General features: G+C 35.5%; 3 protein-coding genes and 1 pseudogene across 7 annotated transcripts; 2 read left to right on the forward strand and 2 right to left on the reverse strand.

Moving 5' to 3' along the window:
• Window positions 1–1,292: 1,292 nt before the first annotated feature.
• On the reverse strand, window positions 1,293–6,806 carry LOC140879811 (uncharacterized). Its single transcript, XM_073283726.1, has 8 exons — window positions 6,519–6,806; window positions 5,788–5,872; window positions 4,912–4,953; window positions 3,731–3,899; window positions 3,071–3,123; window positions 2,740–2,964; window positions 2,099–2,145; window positions 1,293–1,591 (listed from the first exon to the last, which is right to left on the reverse strand). The coding sequence occupies exons 1-8, from the start codon at window positions 6,743–6,745 to the stop codon at window positions 1,531–1,533; spliced, it is 909 nt and encodes a 302-aa protein (XP_073139827.1). The 5' UTR covers window positions 6,746–6,806; the 3' UTR covers window positions 1,293–1,530.
• Window positions 6,807–6,876: 70 nt separating this feature from the next.
• LOC140879812 (protein Asterix) lies at window positions 6,877–9,690 on the forward strand. Its single transcript, XM_073283727.1, has 3 exons — window positions 6,877–7,078; window positions 7,250–7,350; window positions 9,382–9,690. The coding sequence occupies exons 1-3, from the start codon at window positions 6,938–6,940 to the stop codon at window positions 9,470–9,472; spliced, it is 333 nt and encodes a 110-aa protein (XP_073139828.1). The 5' UTR covers window positions 6,877–6,937; the 3' UTR covers window positions 9,473–9,690.
• A 522-nt stretch (window positions 9,691–10,212) lies between these two features.
• LOC140879810 (uncharacterized) lies at window positions 10,213–15,265 on the forward strand. Of its 5 annotated transcripts, XR_012149511.1 has the most exons (8): window positions 10,214–10,565; window positions 10,840–11,001; window positions 11,138–11,331; window positions 11,447–11,554; window positions 11,659–13,112; window positions 13,220–13,274; window positions 13,733–13,805; window positions 14,699–14,760. XR_012149511.1 is itself a non-coding variant. In XM_073283725.1 (7 exons), the coding sequence occupies exons 2-7, from the start codon at window positions 10,875–10,877 to the stop codon at window positions 14,849–14,851; spliced, it is 2,109 nt and encodes a 702-aa protein (XP_073139826.1). In that variant the 5' UTR covers window positions 10,213–10,565; window positions 10,840–10,874; the 3' UTR covers window positions 14,852–15,265. The 5 variants fall into 5 exon arrangements, 3 of the variants coding, with proteins under 3 accessions (XP_073139826.1, XP_073139824.1, XP_073139825.1); XR_012149510.1 differs by having other exon boundaries at window positions 10,213–10,565; window positions 11,659–13,367; window positions 14,699–14,749; XM_073283725.1 differs by lacking the exon at window positions 13,220–13,274 and having other exon boundaries at window positions 10,213–10,565; window positions 14,699–15,265.
• A 310-nt stretch (window positions 15,266–15,575) lies between these two features.
• Window positions 15,576–22,887, reverse strand: LOC140878442 (pre-mRNA-splicing factor ATP-dependent RNA helicase DEAH1-like; annotated as a pseudogene).
• Between the last annotated feature and the right edge of the window lie 3,045 nt (window positions 22,888–25,932).

Raw genomic sequence — 25,932 nt, forward strand, 5'->3', positions numbered from 1 at the left:
CAACAAACCTTTTTTTTTTTTTTTTTTATTGAAGATTTATTGATCATTTTTCTTTATTGGTATTTCTTTTAGTACAGTATGAGGAAATCGATGATTTTTTGTTTTTACTAAAATGCGATTCTTTAAAAATAAAAATAAAAAAATCAACGTTTTAGTTAAATGTAGGGGTGGAATCGGGTTGAGACCCGTCCCGTAACCCCCTTAATCGATTTTCGTCCCGATAGGAATTGAAATATTTTTTTTCTCCCAATCCCGCACCCGAAAAGTGTCAGGACCCGAATGTTCGGGATCCCGTCGGGTCGGGAGAGGGTAATCCCAAATAATATTTTTTTTTAAAAAAAATTCTATGAAAATATTTTCTTGAAAAAAATTTATGAAAAAATCAAACAATTTCTTAATACATTACAAATAAATCAAAATTTCTTTATACATAACCATTAAAAAACTAAAACATTTTTTTAGTACATTACAAATAAACTAAAACAACTACTTGATTAATAAAAAAACATATAATTATTCATAATAATAAAAAAAACAAAATAAAAATTTATAGCTCAATGTTAATATTAAAAAAGATAAATATAAAAAAAATTATATGGCATTTAATTATAAAACATTAATATTAAAATATAAAATTTTAAAAAATTATTTTTTTAATTAAAAAATATTTTTTTTATATTCGAATCGGATCGAAAATCCCGTCGGGAAGGGTTGCCTATCCCGATCCCGACATTGATCGGGTCGAGAAAAATCCCGACCACTCGGGTCGAAAAAAGTTCGAGACGAAAACGGGTTGAGAATCAGGACAGGTCAAAATTTATGTAAAATTTGTCACCCCTAGTTAAATTTGTATGTACTTTTCGTAAAAAAGTATACTTTTTTTTCTTTTTTTTTTCCCCTAAAAATACATAGTCAAAAACTTGAGACCAAAATGATTACAAAATAGACAAAGATTCAAATATATTACATACTAATATATTATATAATAATTGCATTTTTGGGTATGCTAAACAATCCCAAATAGGGGTGTAATCAAGTCGAGTCGAGCCGAGTAGCACACTACCCGAGCTCGACTCATATTTAACTACTTGAGCTCGAGCTCGATCGAGTAGTTAATTTCGTAGTTAATTTTGTACTCGAGCTCGAGATCGTCTATATCTCGAGCTCGAAAATTATATATAATTATATATAAATATATATAAATAAAAAATTATATGAATAAATAAATAAATAAAATATTACATACATTATATTTATATATATATTTATATTATATTTTATATTTATATGTGTTATCGAGTAGCTCGCGAGCTATTCGAACATACAGTTTTTTCAATGAGGTTAATAGTTTTTTAAATTCTAATGAGTGGACAATGTCCTCACGTACTACAGAGTAACCCTTGATGTATTTCCATTATCTGCTAGAAAACGGAAACCATCTACATGAATCCAGTGTCAGTTTGTGTTGGTTTCAATTTTTTTCACACGCTGTGAATTCTTACTTGAACCGTGTACTTCCTTCCACCAACCTTATGTTTCAAGAAAGTTGACACGCATTTCAGATCCCACAATAGTAAGTATTTCATCCACCCTGCAAAAGGCTCGACAGTAGAGAAATGGTTGAAATAAATAAAGAAATAATTATGTCGAAGGAAGTCTTCTCACCATTATTGGCGAATTCAAGTTACAAAACGTAGGATACTTGCAGAGGTTTAAAAATCACCGAGAATTGTCATTCAAATTGAAGGTCAATACCGAATAAAGTCATCCAACTCAACACATGTTAAGATGAACGGGATGAATGGGTGCGCCTTAGAGCTGTGCGCTAAGAGAGAGGAATGCTCAATCAAAGTGAGACACACTGAGGCATGATATTCTGAAATCTAGATGCTTGAAAAAGAATTATGTAGCATCTAATATGATATTTACAAACTATTAAATAATACCAAAAACAAATATTTATTCCTGTATACATGGTGTACTGTTATATTGCATTTCACTTGGCATTCACAATCCATATTAACCTCGACATGAAATTAGCAACAGGGTTGCATTCAAATAACAAAGAAAGTAGACAAAATTGTGAGCATGTAATTACCTGCTTCTATTTATGCTCACATCGACCATCCATGTTGTTATATAAACCTGTAGAGTGAGAGTTAAGTTTAGTAAAAATACTAAAGAGAGCAAAAAATATTTGAACGAGGTTTTTTTTATGTATATGATATTTGCATTTACATACATGCAGACTTACGGACAAATACACACTTTTGTTGGTAGATCCATTACACATTTAAGCACATCCTTATATTTTTGTCATTTATTAGCATATGTAAGTATAACCACACAAAGGGCAATATATGGAGATTAAATGTATTCATTTTATTCCTTAACTCGTTGTATCGTAGAATTCCAAACAGGGAATCGAGCACATTTACAAGTACCCTGATCTAGTGCATTATAGTTAATGCCATTATGTTGGAGGAAGACAGTTGGTACTATGCACTTGCAGATAGAATACGAAAGGCACCATTAATGGTAAATTTTAGGTCTAAACATTTTAGACCATATACTTTGCAAATAGCATTACCACATTAGCATGACAGATGATGTGAATGAATAAATGATTTGTTAGAATTGAATTGAATACACAATCATGCATGCTGGACAAAGGCAAACACACAGACGATTGATCATTCGCTCCTAAAGAACAATGGAGGTAGGTGGTATGATCAATACCTGTAGAACATCACAATTCTGTTTTTGTTTCAGTTGAACAGTTGATGTACTAGATGTGCAACTCTCAAGGGATGACAACATCGGTTCACAAGTTTCTTTTGAAAGCAAGTTAGAGATACACAGATCCTTGAATTCCCCCTCATAGAATTCATCAGACCAATTCAAACCAACAACTTCTGCAACATTATCATCATAGATTGAGAGCAAATCCAATACAAGCAACCGCTGCAACAGTGGTATTTGAGATGGCGAGTTAAAAAAATATGCAATACAAGTTAAAGGAGAAAAAATAAAAATATCCTTAAAAGTGGCCAAATATAACTGGATTCACCTTCAGCTTTATCTCTGATATAAACATTTGAACAACCTCCCACGCTAGTTCCTCTGCAAAACTGTAAAGGTTAGCTAACCTATCCGATAAAGACCCATTAACTGAGTAAGGTGGAACAATGAAAATTTCAAAAATGGGTTGAGGACAGGGTAACATCAAATAAGGATGGAAGAGGGATATACTTAAGACTAATTTTGTGATTGCTCCATTTTGGCTTAAATGATGCTCCAGCCACATCCCAATCCCTCGTGAATGAGATGTTTAAACAATTTATAAGGTATTCTGAAACTGTATTTTTTTATGATACCATTGTATACGGAAAAGATATCAAGTCTCAAAAACCAGTTTCAGGAGCACAAAATCTTCAATCAACATCCTAATACATGCAACCACCTCTCTAGAAATACCAATCCTCCTAAACATTGCAAGCAATCAATAAAAATTTAAACCATGCACTATAACTGAAGGTAATTATGAATTTCTATTCCTATGAAATCAGGCCTCAGGGCCATCATTGCATATTTGAGTTTACCACTACACACAATTTGTTCGACTAAATTGACCAGAGATGATAAGAATAAGCTTCAGACAAGTATCGATGTCTGATACAATAAGAAGGCATAAACCGAATGAGAATTAAAGTTTCAACAATGCACATACCAAACAGAGCAACTGACCAGAAGGTAAAAACAGGTATTCCACCACAGTCACCACTATCATTGCTACCCTCGGAGCTGTAAGAAAACTGAGCTAATGGGCTGCTGCTAGTCACTCTATTGTAACACCTCATGGAGTTGCAAGAGTTGACCATATGAGTCACAACTGTTACCTAGAAAATAGTTTCCCAAGAGTTATAAATGCATGCTCCGTTGATACATTACCCTCCAGCAAGAAGCCAAGTAGAAGCAACGATTTATTCATACAGTTCTAAACAAAAGTTTTTGCATCAAAATATTAAACAAAGTAACATGATATTGAATAAATACAAATTATCACTCCTCTTGGAGCATTTGCATGTTGTTGACGTGAAATATGGTAATATATGTTATGAAAGGCATAAGAGGAGCAATTTCTTTTCCAGTCTAGTTTTCAGAGACAAGCTAGACTCCCATAATCCAGAATACTAACAGATGTTTGTTATTGAATTCATTCGATGTTATAGTGCCAGGTTCCAGAATGTCCAATGTATATAAGCAGTTGTGTTACTATAAGAATAAGAACACAAAAACGACCAAGTCTTCTCTAATTTTTCATACGAGAACATTTAACCACAAAGACAAGAGACATTAATTCATAACCAATGAAGATACTTAGCAATACATATTATCCTTCAATCTTATTTAGAGATGAAATTTATCAAAATTAAATTCAAGGGTAAGATAAACATTGTCAAGTCATATAAATTTACATTGAGATTATGTGAAACTGAATTCAAGCGTTGATTGGAAATTTCATTAGAAAAAATAAACGTTTTTGATAGCTAAGTAAGCAATTTCCTCTTGTAAAGATTGAATTCAAAATCAAAATCCATGAATCTCACACTTGAGCTTGATTTGCAATTGAAACTAAGACAGAGAGTTGCATTTCATTTCATGTATAGCTCTGCTAACAGAAAAGAATACTCAAATAAAACCCAGAAAGTTAGAGGGTCCATAATAATATATGACAACATAAAGTTATGCACATATTACATCATACAAGCTATCTTTTATATTATAAGTCTTTCATTATAAGTCTTTCATAGGAATGAAGTGCATGAATCCTTCAACTAAAACACAGTACAGAAAAAATGTTCGTATTGTTCACAAAAAATGGATGATGGTGAAATATACTTTACTTACCATATCTCTGTAAGATGATAGCAGTTTGCTTCTATAAAGCTCCTGAAAAAACAAAAGATGTTACATGCCTCACGCATAGACAACAGATGTTCGTATAGACACATACAGAGAGAGGTGTAGGTGTGTGTGTGTGTGTGTGTGTGTGTGTGTGAGCACATAGGCATAGGTTTCAAACTAAAACCTCATCCAGCACCTAGTTAGTGTACAGAGATCACACAAAACAAAAGATATTAAACGTATATAACATAACTTACGCAGTCCATTCCATCAAGATCATCAAACAAAAGTACCTTGGAAACAACATCGATACCCATTAAAAATACTAAGATTAATATATGTGAAGTCATCTTGTTTAGCAAGAACATAAAAGGCAACAGGTCAAATAAACCTCTTAGTGTCGAGTGTTATAACATCATAAAGTACAAGGGTTATTTTTGACAACATCATTAACTAGTTTTAATTCGAACGTTAGGATTTATGATGCTTCATGTGATTTGTTGGGCTCACAGGAGTAGCTGAGAGCACCAATAAAAGTTCACTCATCCGTCATGCACATTTATAATCAGCATACAATTCCGAATAATCATTTCCCACATTTGTCCCAAAATCTGTGTTCCGATTCACTACTTTGATCATCAAATTACAAGAGCGTCATTGATATAAACTATTGAAAATTGCAATATGGCTTTATGAAAGATAAAATGAAAACTTTCATGTCCTTTATTTATGTTTTCAACGATTCAACGAATATACAAGTTTCAGTCATTCATGAAAAAATCATTAGCTGTTCATTAATCTGTGAATTATGCAGACACTTTAAAGTAAAAAACAACAAGGAGAGCAAAGGAAAACGAAATGGGGACTGATGATACATGCCTGCTGCTTGAACAATTTCCGACGAGTCTTTTTTTTAATGTCAGGCATGTCACTCAAAACATTCATATCCATTCCATCCATGTACCTGACATAATCCACAAGTAGGAATGTAGGATGCTAAACACGCAATGTTCACAACGCTTTATACACCAAATAACTGTTTAAAGGAATGCTAATCTGTGAGAAGCCCTCCAGTAACCTCCAAGGATGCCCTCATATAAATCGAACAGGAGACCACAACCTTCCAATGCTAGTCTCTTCATTTTACCCCCCAGATCATGGTTATTAGGTATGCTAGGCAGACGTGTTCGATTTATAGAAGCTAGGTGCCACAAAGCTAAATATGTTTAAATTTCTTTAAAGTCCACTTTCATCCCCTCTTTTTAACTCATCATTTTGCCCCGGCTTATGGAAATCGTAAAAATCAAACAGGAATGGAAGAAAATGTTAAATATTAACCTCAAAATTATCAAATTTGGTGGTGGAGCAAGCACAAGCGGTATAAGAAGTGTGTCAATCGCTACCGTCATTAGAAAAATCTAGAAGAAATGCTAAGATATGGGATAGAGAGGCTTTTGAAAGTTTTAGCTTTCACAAGAATTTTCCTTTCACGACATGATTCAAAAGCTGTACCTTCCCTAGTCTTGTTGCACATACATGAAAATATGCACATAATTTCTTTAAATTAAATTTTCCTCTTATTTTACATTGCTTGAGAGTATAGAGCGTACTTCTGGGAGAGGTATGAGTTGACAATGGAGGTGGCATGAGAGCGGCCGGCGGCGGCAGCGCTGCTCCAGTCGCGGCGAAGAGAAGCCAGCTTCGACCACTGGTTTCGGACATTTCTCTGAGCAGCTGGCCTCCATAGCCGCGCCGCTGAGGATGAAACCGGCGCCGTAGCGTGCTCGAAATTTCGTAAGATCCCTGTAGACTCTCGTTGGGGAGTGTTTGGCTCCATTTATCTCTGGTTTTTCACTGTTGTATGTAACATTCTGCCGTATGTATTTATGCTTTAGGTTTATTGTTTTCTTTTTGAAAAAACAAAAACCGAAAATTATTAAGTTTTTTATTATTATTATTATTATTATTATTATAAGTGAACGAACGGTAGGGAACGGTAGGGGTCCAAAGCAGCAACTAGTGGGGAGAGATGGCGTCGCAATCGAACGATCCTCGGCAGCCATCGGCGGCAAGGCCGTACAAGGCGCAACTAGTGGCTCCACAGGACCTTCCAGTCGATTACTCTGGATTTATCGCCGTCATTTTCGGCGTACTTGGTGCGATGTTTCGGGTGAGATTTTCTCTCAATAGCTATGTTCGATCTACATTTTCCCACTCGATTCACCACTGAAGTTGATAGATTCGATTATATCACTTTTTATCCAGTTTGAATTTCTCCAATGAAGCTCCAAAGTGTGAGATTTAGTTGTTGATTAATCGTTTTCCGTTTGGTTTGCCACAGTACAAGGTTTGTTCGTGGCTCGCTATTATATGCTGCGCTCAATCGCTTGCTAACATGAGAAATTTTGAGAATGATCTCAAGCAGATCTCCATGGCTATGATGTTAGTAGTTTTTACGCTGCTTATTTCTTCTTGTATACCCATGTTGTACTAAAGCTTCAACTGTCTTTGTTTATTGGGGATATGAGGTTCTTAATGTATGTTCACCGTTTTAGATAGAAGAGTCATCGAAAAATAGGAACTATATGTTTATCAGTGAAAGTACCTAAAAAACTGAAATTCTTTTCCATATCCTTGTAGTTAAAAGATGAAATTAAATATGTCCTCTTTGAGCGACGAGGAATGTGAACATCATGTGTTCTATTGGTAGCACAAATAAACATAATCATGAGTGTTTTGGTAAAGGTTTGTGTAATTTGAAGGTACTTAAGCCTGGCTCTGGATTACAGGGATATCGGTCAAACTGTCAAGGTGATGTGATCAGATGAGGATAAATAGAATTAGTGGAATTTGGAAACTTTTTTTGGGAAAAATTACACATAAAAGAGGTTTTCCATTTGATAGGGAAAATGTCACCCATATCCCCTCGTGCAGTCCACCCCTGTTTAAAGGGAGGTAGAAGTGATCTATTAAATAAATTTTGTGCACCCGTGTAATTGAGGATAATGTTGTGTGAACTTAATGGCTTATATTCTCGATTATAGCATGATGTTTTTGATAGTCATTTAGAGAGGGACTGGTGAAATTTCGTTCACAGATATACCTAGAACAAGTGATATGGGAAGACATTACAGACAAACAAATGGCGTCAATTTAATGTGGAAAGACGAATTGGAAAATTTCTAATGAGAGCATGTTCATTGTCCAGGTCCTATTTCTGAACGAATACCATTAGTAGATGGTGACAATTGTTTCATTTCTGTTCACGGCTAACCTTTAATAACCTGCAAGTGTTAGCTTTATCACTCTTCCTGTCCTTCGTCACTTCAATTACTATTTCTAGATCTTATGGCGACTGAACATCTGAGCTGATCATTTTTTTTTGGAAATCTCAGTAATAGTCATTTTCTCCTATAACTTGTGTCAAATATTATTGTGAGCGAGAAAAGATGAGCAAAGTGCTGTCGTTTGGCCACTTAGCACGTCTGTGAGCAAAAATATGAGATTATCAAAAGGAACCTTTGGTGAAGAGATTTGTTCACTTGGAATATTTTTCAGGCACTTTGAGTGCCATGTAGGAGTCTGCTTTTAAATAAAAGGCCACAGATTATGACAACATTATTGTTGAAAAAAAAAAGAAGAAGAAGAAGAAGAAGAATAAGAAGTGGTGTAACTAACAATGAAACTGATACCACTTTTATCACCAAGATTTTTCTACATGTACTTGGTAGATAAGTTCTACGATATTATTTTGCTGTACTATACACTCTGTCGGCTGTCCAGCTTTAATGAAGATCTACTCTGAAAGATAGTTATGTCGTAAGAATGGTGACAGAGAGATGCAGGGAAGGAAATTAAGTTTTGCATATGGTGTTCATTTAGAAAATATGTAGAATTGTGTCCCAAGAGAAGTATTATGGTGTATTTAACAGAAAGGAGGAGTTTATGTCAGGAATCAGGATATAAAGTTGAATAACTGATGTGGTTGTAATTTGTATAGTAACTGGCACAAGGACTACAGAGGTAATACAAAAGATTTACACCAACTCCGGTATCTTACTTTTAGTTCAAGTTTTTTTGCATTGATTATTAACTGAAAATTTTAACCAAGGGAATATCCTATCGTGACTGACTTTGAAACATGGTCTAAATCGATATCTTGACAAATGAAGTCAACAAGAGGTTTGAATTATGGAGGGAAACCTTCAAGTAGACTGGCTCGAAGCTGAGTAAGACTATCAGAATGTATCCTCTGTCAGTTTAATGGTATGAAAAAATGAAGGAGAAAGTGATTTTTGATGGTGCTCGAGCACCTTATTGTTAGCAATTATGATATAAGAAATAAATACTGAAGAAAATGTTGCATATATGACCTAGAATCCTAGATTACCTTTGGTGCTAAACAATTTGATGAATATAAATGTCATTTTTAGGCCTGACATCTTTTAACTAGTTTATTTTTGTGGACACCAGGTTTGGTATCATGGGGCTGGTGACAAATTACATGGGGTTGGGGCCCGCTCGAGCCCGAAAAGTTAGGAACTTCAATACTTCTGATGCTTAAATTTGCTACTTGTCTTGTCCCCCAAAAGACCATGGTCTCTCCTTTGCATGTTTTGATAATTTCAATACAATGCCTCTTACATCATTATAGTTTGTGTGTTTAATATAGCATGTGTTTTATTTCATTGCCTGTGATATGATTTTGATTTTGGTAATACAAGCCTGCGAGACATTTGGGTGTCAAATAAAGCTATGCAACCTTTAGTCTTTTTTTCTCAACCTTGAATAATTATCCCCAAGTTTGAGTTTTTAGTAATCGTTCATTTATTTATTGAATATATTATATGTGATAAAATTAGTGACTACTGTTATATAAGAATGAAAACTCGATGAAATTAATTTTTTTAATACATATCAAGAGACCGCTTGCTCTTACTTAATATTCATACCAAGAGACCGTTTGCTTTTATTTAATATATAGTACTAGTATCCGAATGCACGCAATGCATGGATTTTATTATCTATTTTTTTAATTGAAAATATAAAAAAATTATAATAATAAATAGTTGGATTAAAAATGGTATTTTGGTAAATAAATATTCATGAAATGAAAAAAATAATGAAAATGACATATTTGTAATTATATAACTATTTAAGGACAAAAATGAAAATAATGTCCACGTCAAGAGACCGTTTGCTCGCAAAAAACTGTTTGTTATTATTATTTAAAACTAGATCATAAATATATAATAATAAATTTTTTTCAAATATATATACATCTGATAATATTGTATAAAATAAAGCCAAACGTTAACATGCTAGTAAGTTTAAATTTTTGAAGTGCTTTGGATAGAAATGAGTTCAGTTTTTTAAATTACTTTTTATTAAAAAAAACAGAAATAATTTTAGCTTAGGAGTTAGGATGAACGATGAAAAAAAATTTTTGTTGAAAAAAGTTTTAAACAAAGCTAGAAAAAGCACTTTCTTTGTTTGGGCTCAGTAACCAAACTCCTGTACGCACACCCATTCGGATCAGAACAAACTGCTTCCCCGCAGCACGATTGACAAAGCCGAAGTCCAGCGTGGTTGCGTGGATGTTCGTCGGCGATTGGAGGGCTGCGCCGGTGTTCTCCGCCACTGCTGCGGCAGCGTAGGTCATAGATTTATTTTTCTTCTACACGAAACGTATTTGTTTACTTTACACTTGATGCACGAGTGCAATGTAACAATGTGACCAGTCTATTTGAATCACTTTTGAATTTGCTCTTGGATTTGAAGCTAAGATAATGGTGTAATCTTCCGGCTCTTAATCATTTTGTGCTCGCTTCTTCCGCGCTTAGTCTTTATGCTCGACGTTTGTTCATCTGACGTTTCAATTTGTGAACAAATTCCGAACTCTTAAAGTGTTATTGCGTTTCTCCAATCCAGTTACGATATAACGGGACTAGGAAGTCAAGCAGTGTATGGTTTCTGAAGCATTGCGACGGTCTTTTATGGATTTCCATCTTTCATGTATGTCACATTTGCCGTGGATATGGGTCATGGAGACACTAGCACGCTCCAGTCAAGTTGATGTATCTCTTTTACTTGGTAAACATGACGTTGCCTTTTATTTATTGATGTACATTGTTTTTTATGGCTTTGATAGGTTGGGGAGAGTCATTAGTAATATGGTCATCGGTGGTTGACTGGGAGAATCATGAGTAATATGTTCATGTTTTTGTAGATTTGCTTGAGAAGACTCAAGAATTATCTGATGATCTTAGTAGAAATACAAGAGAATTTGTGTCTTTGAGAATTTTGGAGAATGTTGTTTTTAAGGAAGCAAGTGCTAGTCCTATATCTTCCACTTCCTTTTCAAAAATTAATTTGAACCCATCTGAACGTTGTGAAGATGTCCTCCGAAAAATTTTACTCCAGGTACTTTAATATTCAGTTTACTCATGAACAAAACTTTTGATGATTCATTTTCTAATCAAATAGTGTAATGCCAATGGTGCTAACTGATTTTTATTATTCTCATGATTATTGACAGACATCCGCATCGAATCTGTTATCTTCTGGACCAGATACGTTGAAGTGGAACCTTGAGTCCTTCGTAGTGCAAAAAAGAGCTAGCTTGACTAAATTTGCATTACAACAGGTGACAGAGCTATTGAACTTGTACACAATTTGAGGTCATGAGAATAATAATTAAGACGTTGACTTTACTGTTCCTGCTTCTCATTTTTGTCGGTCCTTAAACAGCTTAAAGTTTCAATTCTTAAAGGAAGTCATCCTGTTGTTGCATCCCTGAAAAAACATAGTGGTTTGCCAGTTGGGGATCCACCTGAACACGAAGTCTCCAGCGATGATGGTAATTGTGGTGTTGCACCTACACACGAAGGAAGTGATGCACATACTCAATTTGGTGCAGCTAATGTCTTATTGAATTCTCCTGCACTGCCTCATGAAAATGGCCTTTTGCATAAAAATTTACCCACTGAACACTTGTTACCGGCTAAGAGGAATGGAAGTGGCACTTTTAAACATGCAGGAGGAAAGTTCTGTGATGAGGAGATGACAATGGAGAATGGTTGTGAAGCCTCCTTAAAAGGGGCCAAAAAGTATAAGCATGATGAATCCACAGGAATTCGGCATTATAGTAAAGGACAGAGCTGCCTCTCAGAAAAAAAAGATTGTGTTGGAGATAGCTGCAACCCAGAGAAAATAGATTATGTTGGATGCATGGGGAAAAATGAACTTTCTACAGATATTGAATGCGCTCCACCAAAGGGGCTTGTTGGTCATAATGATGTTTTACTTGGAGTGCCAAATGACAAGGCCGGTGAGGAACAGGAACGGTGTAGCATCAATGAAGTTGAAGGTGAAAATAAAGGTATTCTGGAGCTCAAAAAGGCTAATCAAGACATGTATACAGAGGAGCAAACTAATAATTTAAGTGTCTCAAATCGTGGTGCACCTAGAGAAGATTTTGATACTTTTTGTGACAGTGGGGATAGCGAAGGGAGGACTGATCATACAATAAGGAGAAATGCTTTATTGAGCTCTCAATGCACATATAGCCAAGATTCCTTTGCGACAACCGATTGGCGGGAGGTAAATCTGTGTGTGAAATGTAACAAGGGCGAAAAACTATTGGCATGCAGTTATAGCTCTTGTCCTTTTGTGGTTCATATGCATTGCCTTGGTTCTGCCATGAACTCTGACACGATGAAGAGTTTTTATTGTCCATCTTGTGCATATTCTCGAGCAATCAAACAGTACGAGGAAGCAAAGGAGAAAACTTCATCTGCATTAAAAGATTTGAGAGTCTTTTACTGCTTTGGGAGCCGAAGAGCATCAAAGAAACAGTCTGTTACGTCAAATCAAATGGAATTGGATGGAGGTGTGGAAGAAAATAACGAAGTGATCCATAATTTTATAGAAGGGCGTATAAATTTTCATAGCAAGAAAACTGTGGAAGACAAACTGGCAGAGCCTTCAGTATTAAACTCTGGTGACAGTCTCTCCTCACAAGGAAAACCTATAGAATCAACCAATGAAACGCTTCTCGCATTTGATGAACTTAACCATGGCGTGAAAATGATGGTGCAAGATTACCAATCTCCCCAGTCTCGAGGACAACACCATATGGATGCACTGGTGGTTTATCGCCCTGATGAAAATTTATCCAGACAGAACCCAGAGAGAAGCGATAGGTATGATAGATACATGAAAATAAAATCCAAAAAGGGTGGGTTATGTCCAAAACCAGAATCATCACGACAACGAACTTGCTCATTAGCTATTAAATCTATTGATGCAGAAGAAATATTTGACAAAGAAAATGAGAATGCTTGTGCTTCAAAATACTTCATAAGGTATGGATGGAAGAAACATGGCAAGTCATCTTCATCCTGAATATATCAAGGCCATATCACTGATGCTTATTTATTCAATAGTTTCTGAAGAAGGTGCCATTTTACATGATGACATTTACTTTTAGGTTTTTATAGGTACATTAATTAATGTTTCCATATCACATCAAAGTTTCTTTTTCTTCCTGTGGTCCTTGCCTTTGTTTATTTTATTATTTTAGACGGTTTGACGGGTGATAAGCTTTCAGAGTTGTGGAGAGAAAAAAATCATCATATAATGAAATTATGGGAACCTTGAGGCCCGCAGAGAAAGGAGGAACTGTAATTTGAAAATCCAAAATAAAATCTCGATTGACTGTTGTCCCTTAATTTTTGAAGTTGCGTACTGTAAGTTCCTAATAGAGGATGTTTCTTCGTATATACAGATGAAGAACTAAGCATATTTTCGTCTTAATCTGCAGCTCACACCCATCAATACATCTATCTAGGCGGATGAGACGCCCATGGACAAGTGCAGAAGAAAAGACATTAAAGGTTGATTTTGTTTTGTTAATATGACTACACTGATGTTAGAATTTTCTCCACCCCCACCCCCAGCTGTTTCCTGGTTCTCAGTGTCCACTAAGTGATTTAATGAAAATAACAAGCCACTTTTAGGTCCATTTACAATCTGTGATCCAATTTCTATGACCCTAGAAGGCCTGATAAAGTAAATGATCCATCTAGCTATATCCTTCAGCAAATCTTCCCACTCTTAAACCCAAGGTGATTATTTTAATTAAATATAAAAATTAACCATTCCATCTCAATTAACCTTAGGGTGCATGTGGATTGAGGTATTCTGAAATCGTGGATTCAAATCGGTTCTATTAGTTTGGAGGAATTTACATTAGGTGATTGCAGTTCCATCCTATATTGCTTTAGGCAGATGTAGTAGTAATGATGAATGTGAAGTAAAATAAAAAAATGCACTCAAAATGGGCCTCTTGAAATTCATTTTTAGATCAAATTAATTCATTTTGAAGTTCTTTTTGTGCCACCGCACATGTATTGCACCTGTACCCTTCCACTCTCCTAACATGTATTGCACCTGTACCCTTCCACTCTCCTAACTTTCTCATAGAAACTTTTGTGGCTCGCCTGATACTCTTCCGGTAGTCGGATGCTTAATTTCACAACATGACAAGCAATTAAGCATGCAAAACAGTGGATGCGTGATTCTACCGACATCATTTATAGCAAAAACTGTCATTCCAGAAATTTCTCAAGCATTGTTGGGTTTCAATATGAAATTTGAGTCTCACAGTTGTAATTTCGGGTCTAATGCTTGAAGTTCAATTTCTTTGTCTCTTTGTTTCTGATTATGACTCTTTTGTGAACTTGTGTTCGCAGTTCTCAGATGTAAAATGTTGTTTTCTGTTAAACAGGAGAGGGTGCGAAAGCATTGTAGTCCTCACGATAAAAATATTCCCTGGAAGACCATATTGGAATTTGGAGTTGGTATCTTCCAGAAGGGCCGTACTGCAATGGACCTCAAAGATAAATGGAGGAATATCTGCAAAGCAGATCCAAATTCCTAATGAAATTGATGTTGGGATGATATCGCAATTCCTGGGCCGTCCGCTGCCTTCGAATTTCTCTTAAACTAATCAATCTTGTCTTGGTGTTTGGCTTCAGTGTGCAAAATCAAATGCAATGAAAGAAAAGTTGGTGCTGGTGTAAAATCTGTCCTATTTAGAAAGTGAATTTTTTGTTTTTTTTACAAGGACAAGTTTTATCGTGATTACTACTGAACATTCGCGGCGAAGTGTCTCTACGTTATAAAATGACATTAATCTGAAACTCGGTCCTTTTAGATTTGCAAAAAAATGTTCCTTCATAAGGAAACCCCTTTTAAGTTTCAAGATGGGGGCTTATACCAAATTTGATCTGGTATGTTTTTTGGATGTAACTCTATGAATCGTAGCTTCTACAAATGCTTTTGGTTGAGTTAATGTTTTGATTCAAAATTTTTACGTGATTAAGATGTGTCGTTAACACCAGCATCACTTGCTACAAAAGTAACTTTGTTCAATAAAAGGTGTAAAAATTAGCATAGAAACTAGAAAGGCTGAATGTTCGACTCTAATTGCTCTTGAGTAATGTCTGCAAACTGTAGAAAGGCTGAATGTTAAACTCTAATTGCTCTTAGGTGGTGTAATGTCTACAAATTCTAAATATAAGTAATTATGGATTTTTTTTTCTTAACAAATTTGTAAATAAAAAATCCATAAAAAAATTATTTTTAGAGGTTATACACTCCTATACGTGAGTCATGTTGGAACTCGAGTTGGGTTGGGTTCATTTAACTGTCAAAGTTGTTTCTTCAGGATATGAATATCCTGCCTTTTTCTTACATACAATGATACAACTGAGGTTAAAAATAAAGTTAAAAGTTGGAAAACAATGGTTCAGTGAACGTGGGTGAATTTGAACAGTCTGCGGGTGTTTCACAGTTCTATAGGATCCATTCTTCTGTAGCCTCCCTGAGTGGGGGAAGAATCCGGAAGTTATGGCTTTCTTTATAGAATCTAAGTCATTGGAATTTGTGGTCAACTCAATCTCCCTTTCAAGCAGCCCCTCCAGTTGATCCCGTATATCTCTACCTCTCTTCATGCTCCTGACCTGAAATATATAAATTAGAATCATTCAATGAGCCAAAGTTCAGTATTGTACTAATGAAACAAAACAATGAAACTGATGGCAGTCAGCTTTAAAATTTCTTCTTTTGATATGATATGTGAAAGATAAAGATAACTTAATTAGTCATCTTGCACATGTAATTCACAATTGCCATCAATTGATGGTAATGAATCATGTTTTCACAGGCTACAACATATGAACTAAACCCAATCAAGGTGTCATGCCAGGGGCTCAGAAGTGAGAAACCTAGATATCTCCGAAAGGTTCAAAGTCAATAATCACTGTCTTTTAAAGTTCAGAAACATCACTTGAGGAAATTGAAGAGATCAAATTTTATTCCTCTGAAAACAAAGCACACTGTACAATCCTAATTTAAAGGTGGTAACACATCGAAAAAATAAGGAAATGACATGCTATAAAATCTCCCAAAAAATAGTAACACCAACAAATATACAAAGTAAGAGAACTCTTGACCATTTTCTAAAATATCCTAGATTGCCAGTTAGCTAATTAACAGCTACAAGGATATTTTCCTATATTCTACACCACTCAAGTGAATATGCTCCTGATTCATCGATCTTCACTTTAATAAGCAATGGCCCATCCTTTTGAGATACTAAAATTGGACCTTGATCAACTACTAGTCAATTTGGACTTGGCTAAACTGGAAAAAAGACATACAAGCAAGAGTTCTTAGGAAGTCGGGAGTTATTTGATCACAAGCAAATGTCAGGCTATGGTTGAGAATGAGGAGATTGAAACCCATCAACTTATGTCAGTAATTCACCAAGTGTATCACATTTCTGAGTGGAGAATACTAAACAGTAACACCAGTACCCCATAATCTGAACAGCTAATAGAGATAACAGAACAAGCAGACCCTCTCTTTTTTAAGTAAAATGGCCAAACAGAGATGGCATAATGTTATAGGGAAAAATGGAATATCAAACCTACTTGAATATAATTTTCATAGCACCATTGAGTTGAAAAATTGGTTTCCTTCCACTAGTTATAAACCTGAAAAATTGACCAAGAACATCACAAAATTAAACTTGCGCATAAGCTTTGAAATGTATTATTTTACTGCATAGCCCATATATTCTGCTATGTGCATCAACTTCCATCCTCGCATTCCAATATCACACCAACCTCATAAAGAAATGGTATGTAGGAATTATAGTGATGATAAATGAGCATCACCAAGATATTCTTATCCTTAACTCAAAAAGAAAATTTTCTCCAACAAATAAAACAGTTCCTGTTGACAACTAAATGCAGTTCAAAACAACAAAACAATCCAAAAAAGAATGAAATACCAAATCACTGAAGCAAGGGAAAAATCAGAAACACACATCATGTTATTAAATTGATAAACGAGATAAACTGATAAACGAGATAAACTAATAATCGAATAACACATTATTAATGCACTTGATCAATAAGATATGCAATTATGTTCATGCATTCTTAACATTGTTCATTAGTCGACAATAAGTAAAAAATTGTGTTATTCCATAAATATTGTTTGAAACGGTTCCCTGTGAGAAGCAAATGAAACAAAAACTCATTTCTGAGTCAAAATTTGGTGATTCATAGATTGTTGTATTCTAAAAGCACAAATGCCAATTTCTTCATGGGGATGTTTTTTCTCCCGATCATGGCCTTAATACTTGTTTAACAAGAAAACATGGAAGAAAAGGCGAAAACAAAAACCTTACTGTTATAACTCATACAACCACCGTTCTGTTAATTAGGTGATAGATTTGACAAGATACAAAAAACCGATACATATTTCAGCTTTTAGGATGCCAAAGGTACAATGGAGAGCTAAAGGATTATGTAGTTTGCTTTACTTGGTAGAATCAAGAAAAATTAAACAAAACACTAGAGCAGAAAAAAGCATTCAAGAAACACAACCCACTAACCTTGAGCAAGGCTATATGATCTCCGACATTTCCCATGTGAAAGTTCAAGCGAGCATTGTCCGCATGAACTTGCTTATCCTTGGGACGATAAAAGATAGAATTTCCAATGGATAGCATAGCAGCAATAGAGATGATTTCATCAGAACACTGGTATTTATCAGAAGCAACAATCATCTTTGACTGCATAGGATCTAGGGGGAACTCGGCCATCCTTCTACCCGCTTTTGTCAACTCGCCATGTTTGTTAACTGCACTTAAAGCATAAAGCAACTCCAACGCCTTCAGTAAAGCTTCAGATGATGGAGGATCCATGAAGTCAAAATTCAACAGATCGCTGATGCCAAGGCTCTTTAGACTAAGGACTACGTTGGCTAAGTTGGTCCTTTGTATTTCGGGGATGGTATTATCGTCTAAATCGTTATAATAATTATAAGCAGTATACAACTGAAAGCATTTTCCTGGCCCTGTCCTTCCTGATCGACCTGCTCGCTGATTAGCTGATGCTTTTGATATAGGAGTGACCAGGAGTGATTCCATTCCAGTCCGAGGGTTATACGACTTCATCTTGCAAAACCCTGGATCAAATTACATACTTGATCCCATCTATCGTCAATGATGTTTCAGCAATATTCGTCGCTAGGACAACTTTCCGTGCCCCTTCACCGCCGCCGCCTCTTCTTATCCCGATTCCTATTACATTAATGTACATGGCAGCAAATACCAAAGCTCCTCCTCCTCCGCCGCCGCCTCTTCTTATCCCGATTCCTATTACATTAATCACCCTGCACCAAGCCCTAACCATCGCCGCCTGCAGCTCCTCTGGGAATCACTGATATCCTTAGGGATTTTGGCAGGAGCTGGCTTGTTGATATGCGGGGGAATATTCGGGTTCAGGTATTTTGACAAGTGGATGGACAGCCGGGAACGGCTTCCCTTGTTTTGGGTAGATTCCGTCTCCATCTCCAATTTCAGCTTCACCAACGGATCATCATCCCGGAGTGGGTTCAAATATCTTAGCTTGTAGCTCTGTTGGCAAGTTTGCGTAAATTGGGCATATGATGAGCTCCGCTATTTTTGTCCCCAATCCTCTAGTCCTATGCTTAAGAATCTCTTCGGCCATCTCAATCTCCTCCTGCCCAGTAAGGAAAATAAGTATATCACCATCTCTTGGTGGCTGTGTCACATGGATTTGAAGAGCAGTAACTACTGCAGCATCCAAGTAATCAGCTTCAGGTGCCTTAGTATAGTGTATTTCAACAGGAAATCTTCTTCCGGGTATTTTAAAAATTGGTGCAGAGTCGAAGTAATCACTGAACTTTTTGGCATCAAGAGTGGCGCAGGTAATTTGAGGTCAGGGTGGAACCGAGCAATGTCCTAATGCACCAAAAGAAAAGGGTTAAGACAAAAAAATGTGTCAAACAAGGATTGTGAGAAACATAGATCCTACTCGAAATTGCATCGAATTCATGCAACAATTAGTTGTTTCAAACAAGAACTAGTGGACTAAAAGCATAGTTTCTTGTAAACAATATTGAAAGCTCATTAATGCAACTAGTAAAAGGGAAGCGAAAAACTGAATCAAAATAAACAAATTTGGATATTTTTGAGCTCCTAGTAAGGCTCATTTTAAAGCAGATACAATCCTAAATAATTCAAAATATACAGTCCTAAATAATTCCCAATGGAACCCATTTTGAACAAACACAATAATTTCTTTTGTGTTTTCAGATGATAAACACATGCACTACCACAATTTGATTCTATCGAGACTATTTTACACCCCCAAAAATCATCGAGAGAAGCAAAATCTTACCTGCTACGGTTACCATTCAACAACTTGCTGGCAACATAAAGTCTAAAGGTGCATCGGACATCACTATGGAAACCAACCAATAGTAATTATTATTATTACAAAGAAATACCTCATGCCCAAGTTTTACTCCCATTTCTTGAGAAACTCGAGCAGCAACACTCATTGCTGCAACACTGCGTGGCTGGGTACATCCAATCTGTCCATGAGAGATGTCATCATTATCAAAAATTTGACATTCCTCCTAACTTCCGTAATCATATGGTTTACCATTTTTAACATTACGCTAACAGGAAAATAATGAACAGGTGAGACGTGCAGATCAACAGATTCCGGTGCCCCAAATAAGATCTTGGGGAAATTGCATATATCATCCATCCGAAATTTCGTGTTAGCTAATAAACCCTGTGAAAATTTTTTAAGCTAATAATCCATGTAATTCTAGATTTGTACACACCCTTTTCAGCTAAAAAATGACGAAAATACCCCTACATAAAATAAATGATAAATTAAATAGTTCATAAAAGTCGAGGGCATTTTCATCATTTTTTTAAGCCAGAAGGGGTGTGTATGCCAAATTTAGAATCGCAGGGGTTATTAGCTTAAAAAATTTTCACAGGAGGTTATTAGCTAGCCCGAGATTTCACAAGGACGATATATACAATTTCCACTAAGATCTAAAGAAAATGACAAGGTTTATAGGAGTACCAATCATTTCCTAATTCTGTAATTCAATTTTGCCAACCGAAATTTGGGATCAAAAGGTTGGAAAGTTAATAGATTGCGCCACAATTACATAAATTTTAAAAAATATATTTTCATTCTAGTCTCTAGAGTGTTTCCAGATTTGTTTTAAGAAAACACTCACACATAGCAACATCCTTGGAAAATTTAAAGGGCAAGTCCGTAATCTCACATTAAGGATGGGAAGCAAGTTCAAATAAGAGCTGCTCTTGTATTTATTTTGAAATTTGTGATACATTAATAGCAAAACATCAGGAAATGTTGCAACTTATTTACTACCAGTTGAATGTCATTAAAGTCCAAATATATGGGTATTATGTTCAATTAACATTTTTTGGCGATCTTATAATGAAAGGTGAATGCAATTTCAGTTTTGTAAGCAGACAGATCTGGTAAATGTTAAACATCATCGAGACTACATTGATAAAAATACAAGTGATTTAAGAAAATATGGTTCAGAATCTATCAAACCAAAAATGTGAGACGTGAAACCACTTTCTTTAAGGTAATATTTGCCCCCACTATAAAGTTAGTATTGGAAAAAAAAAAGGCAAATTACCCCATGAATGTTATCTACCTAAAATGCCTATATTATCAACTTCATTAATTCAACTCGCCTTGCATGCCTTCCACATAATGAATGACACACAAATACACGCCTGAAGTTTTTCAAAAGCTGATTTGGCAGCAGATGCCTCGATCAACTCAATGGAGTCTTGCTCAACCTGCAAACCAAAGTGAAGTAATAATTATATTATAAAGAAAAAATGCACTGACTACTGTCTAAGAAATGTGATGTCGAATACACGTACAGTCACACCATCCATAACCGCTGCTTGTATGAACTCTATTTGGTCTTCAAAGACAAAACTACAACCAAAAAAAAGTGCAATGAGCATCCAGGTAATGACTTAGATTTTGGACTACACGCCACTCAGAGACGAGGTTAACAGAATCAAAGACATACAAGCAATCTCAGTTGATATCATTGTGCCATTATAATGTAAAAGTATGCTTTGGGGTGGGGTAATTGCGAAGAGATCTACGAGCCAAACCAACATAAACACAATGCACAGTGTTTTTGTGTGTATAGCAGTCAGGGAAGAAATGTATTTGAAGTTCTAATAGACCTATATCGCTGCATGGCCACAGCAAACCTCTTCTCTTGATTTACACCACCTTCCATGTCATATGCTTCAGGGATTTTATACTGCAGTTACAAAATATTAATCCAAGTCGTAACTTTCTCAATCAATAGATGAAACAGACAAAAAAGAGATGGACAAGCATATAAGCAATTAGAATTTTGTACTACAGCCAGAAGATTATTTATGAAATTTCCGATCTGCTCAGAGACAATCGAATGCAAGTAAAAACAACAGCATCCAGTAACAAACAAATAATCATAGTAACAGCTACTTCAAATAAGAAGTGAAAAAAAAGTTAAGCACCTCATTTGTGTCATCAGATTCTTCCGTCCGCTTTTTAACGAGCTCGTATATCTCTTTCTTATACCTGCAGAAACAAAAAATTTCTCATAGTCCAGGAATCGTTCCTCGATCAGAAATAATAAAAGGGTGCACAATGTACTCAGCTTAATTTAATTGGGTCCGATCAGGTCCTGCTCAAATATAAACTTAAATAAATTATATGAGTTATAATTTATGGAATTTATAGGAATAAATTAATATGATTATAGTATTTTTATTTATGTAAAGTTTGAATTAAAATTTTACCAATACGATAAGATTTGATACGCTTGATAATCTTTTAATTTATGGAAAATAAATAATTTCATTTTTGAAATTATCTTATTTTTCTAGACTACTTGATATAACGTAGTCTGGCAGAAAGTTGTATACCACGTACAATTTTCCTACGTTTGACTTTAAGAGAACACCGGAGTAGGCTTGAAGGTTTGAAGCGTTGAGTTGCAGATCTGTTGCAGACAAGATAACGTAAAGCACGCTTCAAGAGTAATCTAAATTTCTTTGTATGTTGAATTAATTAATTCGTGTTAAATACGTAAAACAATCATGATCATGTTTTATGAGATTATTGGAATCACATAAAATTAATTTTTGTGATTTGATTTTTTCAGTCTTGGCTAACATATGGTATCAGAGCCACAGGTTTTGATAGTATTTTGCGTATTTCGAATTAATTAATTTTGTATGCATGTTTTAGTTTAAAGCGGTGTTAGATTTATGTGATTATGGTTTGGATGAATAAATATAATTTTTTGAATAGTTTATGGCCCTAGATTTTGGTAAAATTGTATTTCGTAATTATCGAGTATGTAACCAAGGGGGTGGATTACGACTCCATGTTTCCCCTTGTTTATTTTATTGCAATTTTTATTGTAATTTTCGAAACTGGAGTTTTCTGCCACTATTCAAACTTCTGGAGGGTCAATCTGCAATTTCGTCCAAAGTAACCAGGGACCAGACTGCATCTTCTTTAACAGTTCGAGGGCCTGTTCTGCAATTTCAGAATTCCTCCATGGAAGCTCCAGATTTGATCGAAGAATCAAGCCAAGCCATTTCTAAGCCTCGGGAAGTCTTCGATCGGTGTCCAGCGGTTTCTTCCCATGCGTTGAACATCAATGCGCAGGCAGGAAGAAGCAGGCGCGACCATGGCTGCGCTGCATCTGGAAAATCGTGACTCAATGCTTCGAATTCGAAGCAATGGAGATGTCACGGTGGAATTTTCGGAGAGTGGCGTACCAGCAATCCAGACATCTTCTCATGGTGTTTTTCCAGCGAAGGCGGCGGCGGCTAGTTGGACATGGCGGCGGCGTGGCTAGGGCTCAAGCAAGGAATATGGGTCGTGGGTCACGGGTTCGGTCCATGGGTCTTTCGGGTCGTGGACATGAACCGGGTCGTGGTTCATGGTTTTTCTGTTGGGCCTTGAGTCATTGTCTTGGGTCAAATAAAGACTGGGCTGGACACAAAAATATTTAAATGAAGGATTGGGCCAGTTTGTGGTTCAATTAATTTATTTGTATTTTTTTTGTGTCTAGGATAGAACATAAATTTGTTCTTGTTTAATTATTGCTTATTGTTTTAATTATTATATGCATTATATATCATTCATGTATCATACCATGTAGATTGCATAAACACCGTTTTAGGTACTACATTGTCATGCATAAAATAAGATTTTATTTATTTTCAATTTATATAGAAAATAATTTTTTGATTAATAATTGAACTATTTTATGAGTTAAAATAGTTAGGATATTATTAATCGGACAAAACTCAAAATTTTATTTATTTTCTATTTATATATATAGAAAATAAATTTTTGATTAATAATTGAACTATTTTATGAGTTAAAATAGATAGGATATTATTAATCGGATAAAACCCAAAATCATTTTTCAAAAATATTAAGTGTGACGGGTGCATTTTATATGAGTCCATGGTCTCCCTTATTAGTCCATTAGTAAGAATTTGTGTATGCCTCGTGCCAATTTTCATTGGTCTCCCTATAGGAGGGCTGCGCTGTTTCGGTTACTTGATTGGACCCGACATGGTGATAATTTTTAAAGTAAAATTAATTTTGATCACCCTATAGGTGACATAATTAATTAAGTACTTGAAAAATAATCAATATAAGGGTATACACTTAAGTCAATGATATTGTGAGAAATTCCTATAAAATAGTCAAACAATGTATTTTTTATGGCCAAAATCAAGCAATACAAAATTAATATTGCATGAGATGCTAGATATATTGAATTTAGTGGGAGGGTCCCAGCCTAGCTATAAATCGTGTTTACTTTTCCTAAAGAAAAGTATAATTTGATTTTGGAGTTTTAGGTTATTGTTGTGTTGTAGTAGTTTTTGGGTCTACTAATGCATTTTTTTTTTGCATAACACATGTCATTTTATTTATTGTATGTGTTGCTCATTTAATTTATTTTAATTTCAGAAAAATGTCTTCAAACTCACCGTCACTGTCCATGCTTTTAACAAACAACCAACTAGTTGGGGAAAATTACATTGATTGGAAACGCAATTTGATGATTGTCTTAACTGCGGAGAAACATAAATATGTGCTTACTGAACAATGTCCTTCGGTGCCTACGGCGGAGTCCACTGCTGCACAAAGGCAGGCTTATGATAAGTGGGTCCGTTCTGATGAGATGGCTCGTTGCTACATTTTGGGATCCATCTCAAATGTGTTGCAACAAAAACATCAGAATATGGAAACCGCGGTAAAAATCATGGAAAGCCTTCAGGAAATGTTTGAGCATCAAGGACGCCAGGCACGTCAAGCAGCCATTAGGAGCATTATGAACATGCGCATGAAACCTGGGATGCCCGTGAGGGATCATATGCTTGCATTGATCGGTCAATTCAACGTGGCTGAGGTTTTAGGGGTTGAAATCAAATCAGAGACTCAGGTTGACATGACACTTGAGACTCTCCCTGAGATGTTCTCACAATTTAAGGTTAGCTATAATATGAACAAGCTAAACATGTCCCTGACTGAGTTGATGAAGGAACTCCAAAATGCTAAAAGTGTTCTTAAAACTCAAAGTGGTGATGCACTTGCTGTTGCTTCTGTTGGACCATCCTATTCCAAATCGAAAGGTAAAATTGGAAATAATAAGAGGAAGAAGCCCAACAAGAAGGATCTACAACAAAAGGCAAAGAAAGTCAAAATAGATGGCAAACCCAAAGGAAAATGTTTTCATTGTGAAGAGAAGGGTCATTGGAAGAGGAACTGCCAAGGATACCTAGCTTCCAAAAAGCAAGGTGGTGGTGAGTTATAATTTATTGAGTCTTGTTTAGTGGTTGATTCTACTGATACTTGGATTGTAGATTTTGGAGCCACTAATCATATATGCAATTCATTGCAGGGGTTCCAAGTAACCAAGGAGCTCAATGAAGGGGAACATACTCTTAGAGTTGGCACGGGAGCTGTGGTATCTGCAAGAGCTATTGGAGTCGCTTATCTTTATTTTCAGAATAATAAACATTTGGTTTTGAGAAATTGTTATTATGTTCCTGATATTACTAGAAATTTGATTTCTGTTACTTTATTGTTTAAAAAGGGATATTTTGTCCATTTTTCACAAATGATGGTTGATATTTCCTTGAATAAAGCTCCTATATGCAAAGGGCATTTGAATAATGATTTGTATGTCTTAAAACCTGTTGACAGCTCTTTGTATCACACTCAATCCAACAAACGAACAAAATTATCTCCCACTAATGAAATTTATTTGTGGCATTTGAGGCTTGGTCATATCAACCTTAATAGGATTCAAAAGTTGGTAAAGGATGGTCCTTTAAGTGATTTAAAGGTGGAATCCTTGCCTGTATGCGAATCTTGTTTGGAGGGTAAAATGACTAAGAGGTCCTTTAAATCTAAAGGACATAGAGCCAATGAAGTTTTGGAATTAGTGCACACTGATGTATGTGGACCAATTAATGTTCAAGCTAGAGGCGGATTTCAGTACTTCATCACCTTCACTGATGACTACTGT

This window comes from Henckelia pumila, chromosome 2, assembly GCF_033568475.1.
Source record: "Henckelia pumila isolate YLH828 chromosome 2, ASM3356847v2, whole genome shotgun sequence".
Classification (NCBI taxonomy): Eukaryota; Viridiplantae; Streptophyta; class Magnoliopsida; order Lamiales; family Gesneriaceae; genus Henckelia; species Henckelia pumila.

Coding starts and splice junctions, on each gene's coding strand:
- LOC140879810 (XM_073283723.1), top strand. CDS start 10,875: ATGGTTTCTGAAGCATTGCGACGGTCTTTTATGGATTTCCATCTTTCA. Junction 11,332..11,446: donor TCCGAAAAATTTTACTCCAG/GTACTTTAATAT, acceptor GATTATTGACAG/ACATCCGCATCGAATCTGTT. Junction 11,555..11,658: donor CTAAATTTGCATTACAACAG/GTGACAGAGCTA, acceptor GTCCTTAAACAG/CTTAAAGTTTCAATTCTTAA.
- LOC140879811 (XM_073283726.1), bottom strand. CDS start 6,745: ATGGAGCCAAACACTCCCCAACGAGAGTCTACAGGGATCTTACGAAAT. Junction 5,873..6,518: donor AACTCATACCTCTCCCAGAA/GTACGCTCTATA, acceptor GGATTATGTCAG/GTACATGGATGGAATGGATA. Junction 4,954..5,787: donor GGAAATTGTTCAAGCAGCAG/GCATGTATCATC, acceptor TTGTTTTTTCAG/GAGCTTTATAGAAGCAAACT.
- LOC140879812 (XM_073283727.1), top strand. CDS start 6,938: ATGGCGTCGCAATCGAACGATCCTCGGCAGCCATCGGCGGCAAGGCCG. Junction 7,079..7,249: donor TACTTGGTGCGATGTTTCGG/GTGAGATTTTCT, acceptor GGTTTGCCACAG/TACAAGGTTTGTTCGTGGCT. Junction 7,351..9,381: donor CAGATCTCCATGGCTATGAT/GTTAGTAGTTTT, acceptor TGTGGACACCAG/GTTTGGTATCATGGGGCTGG.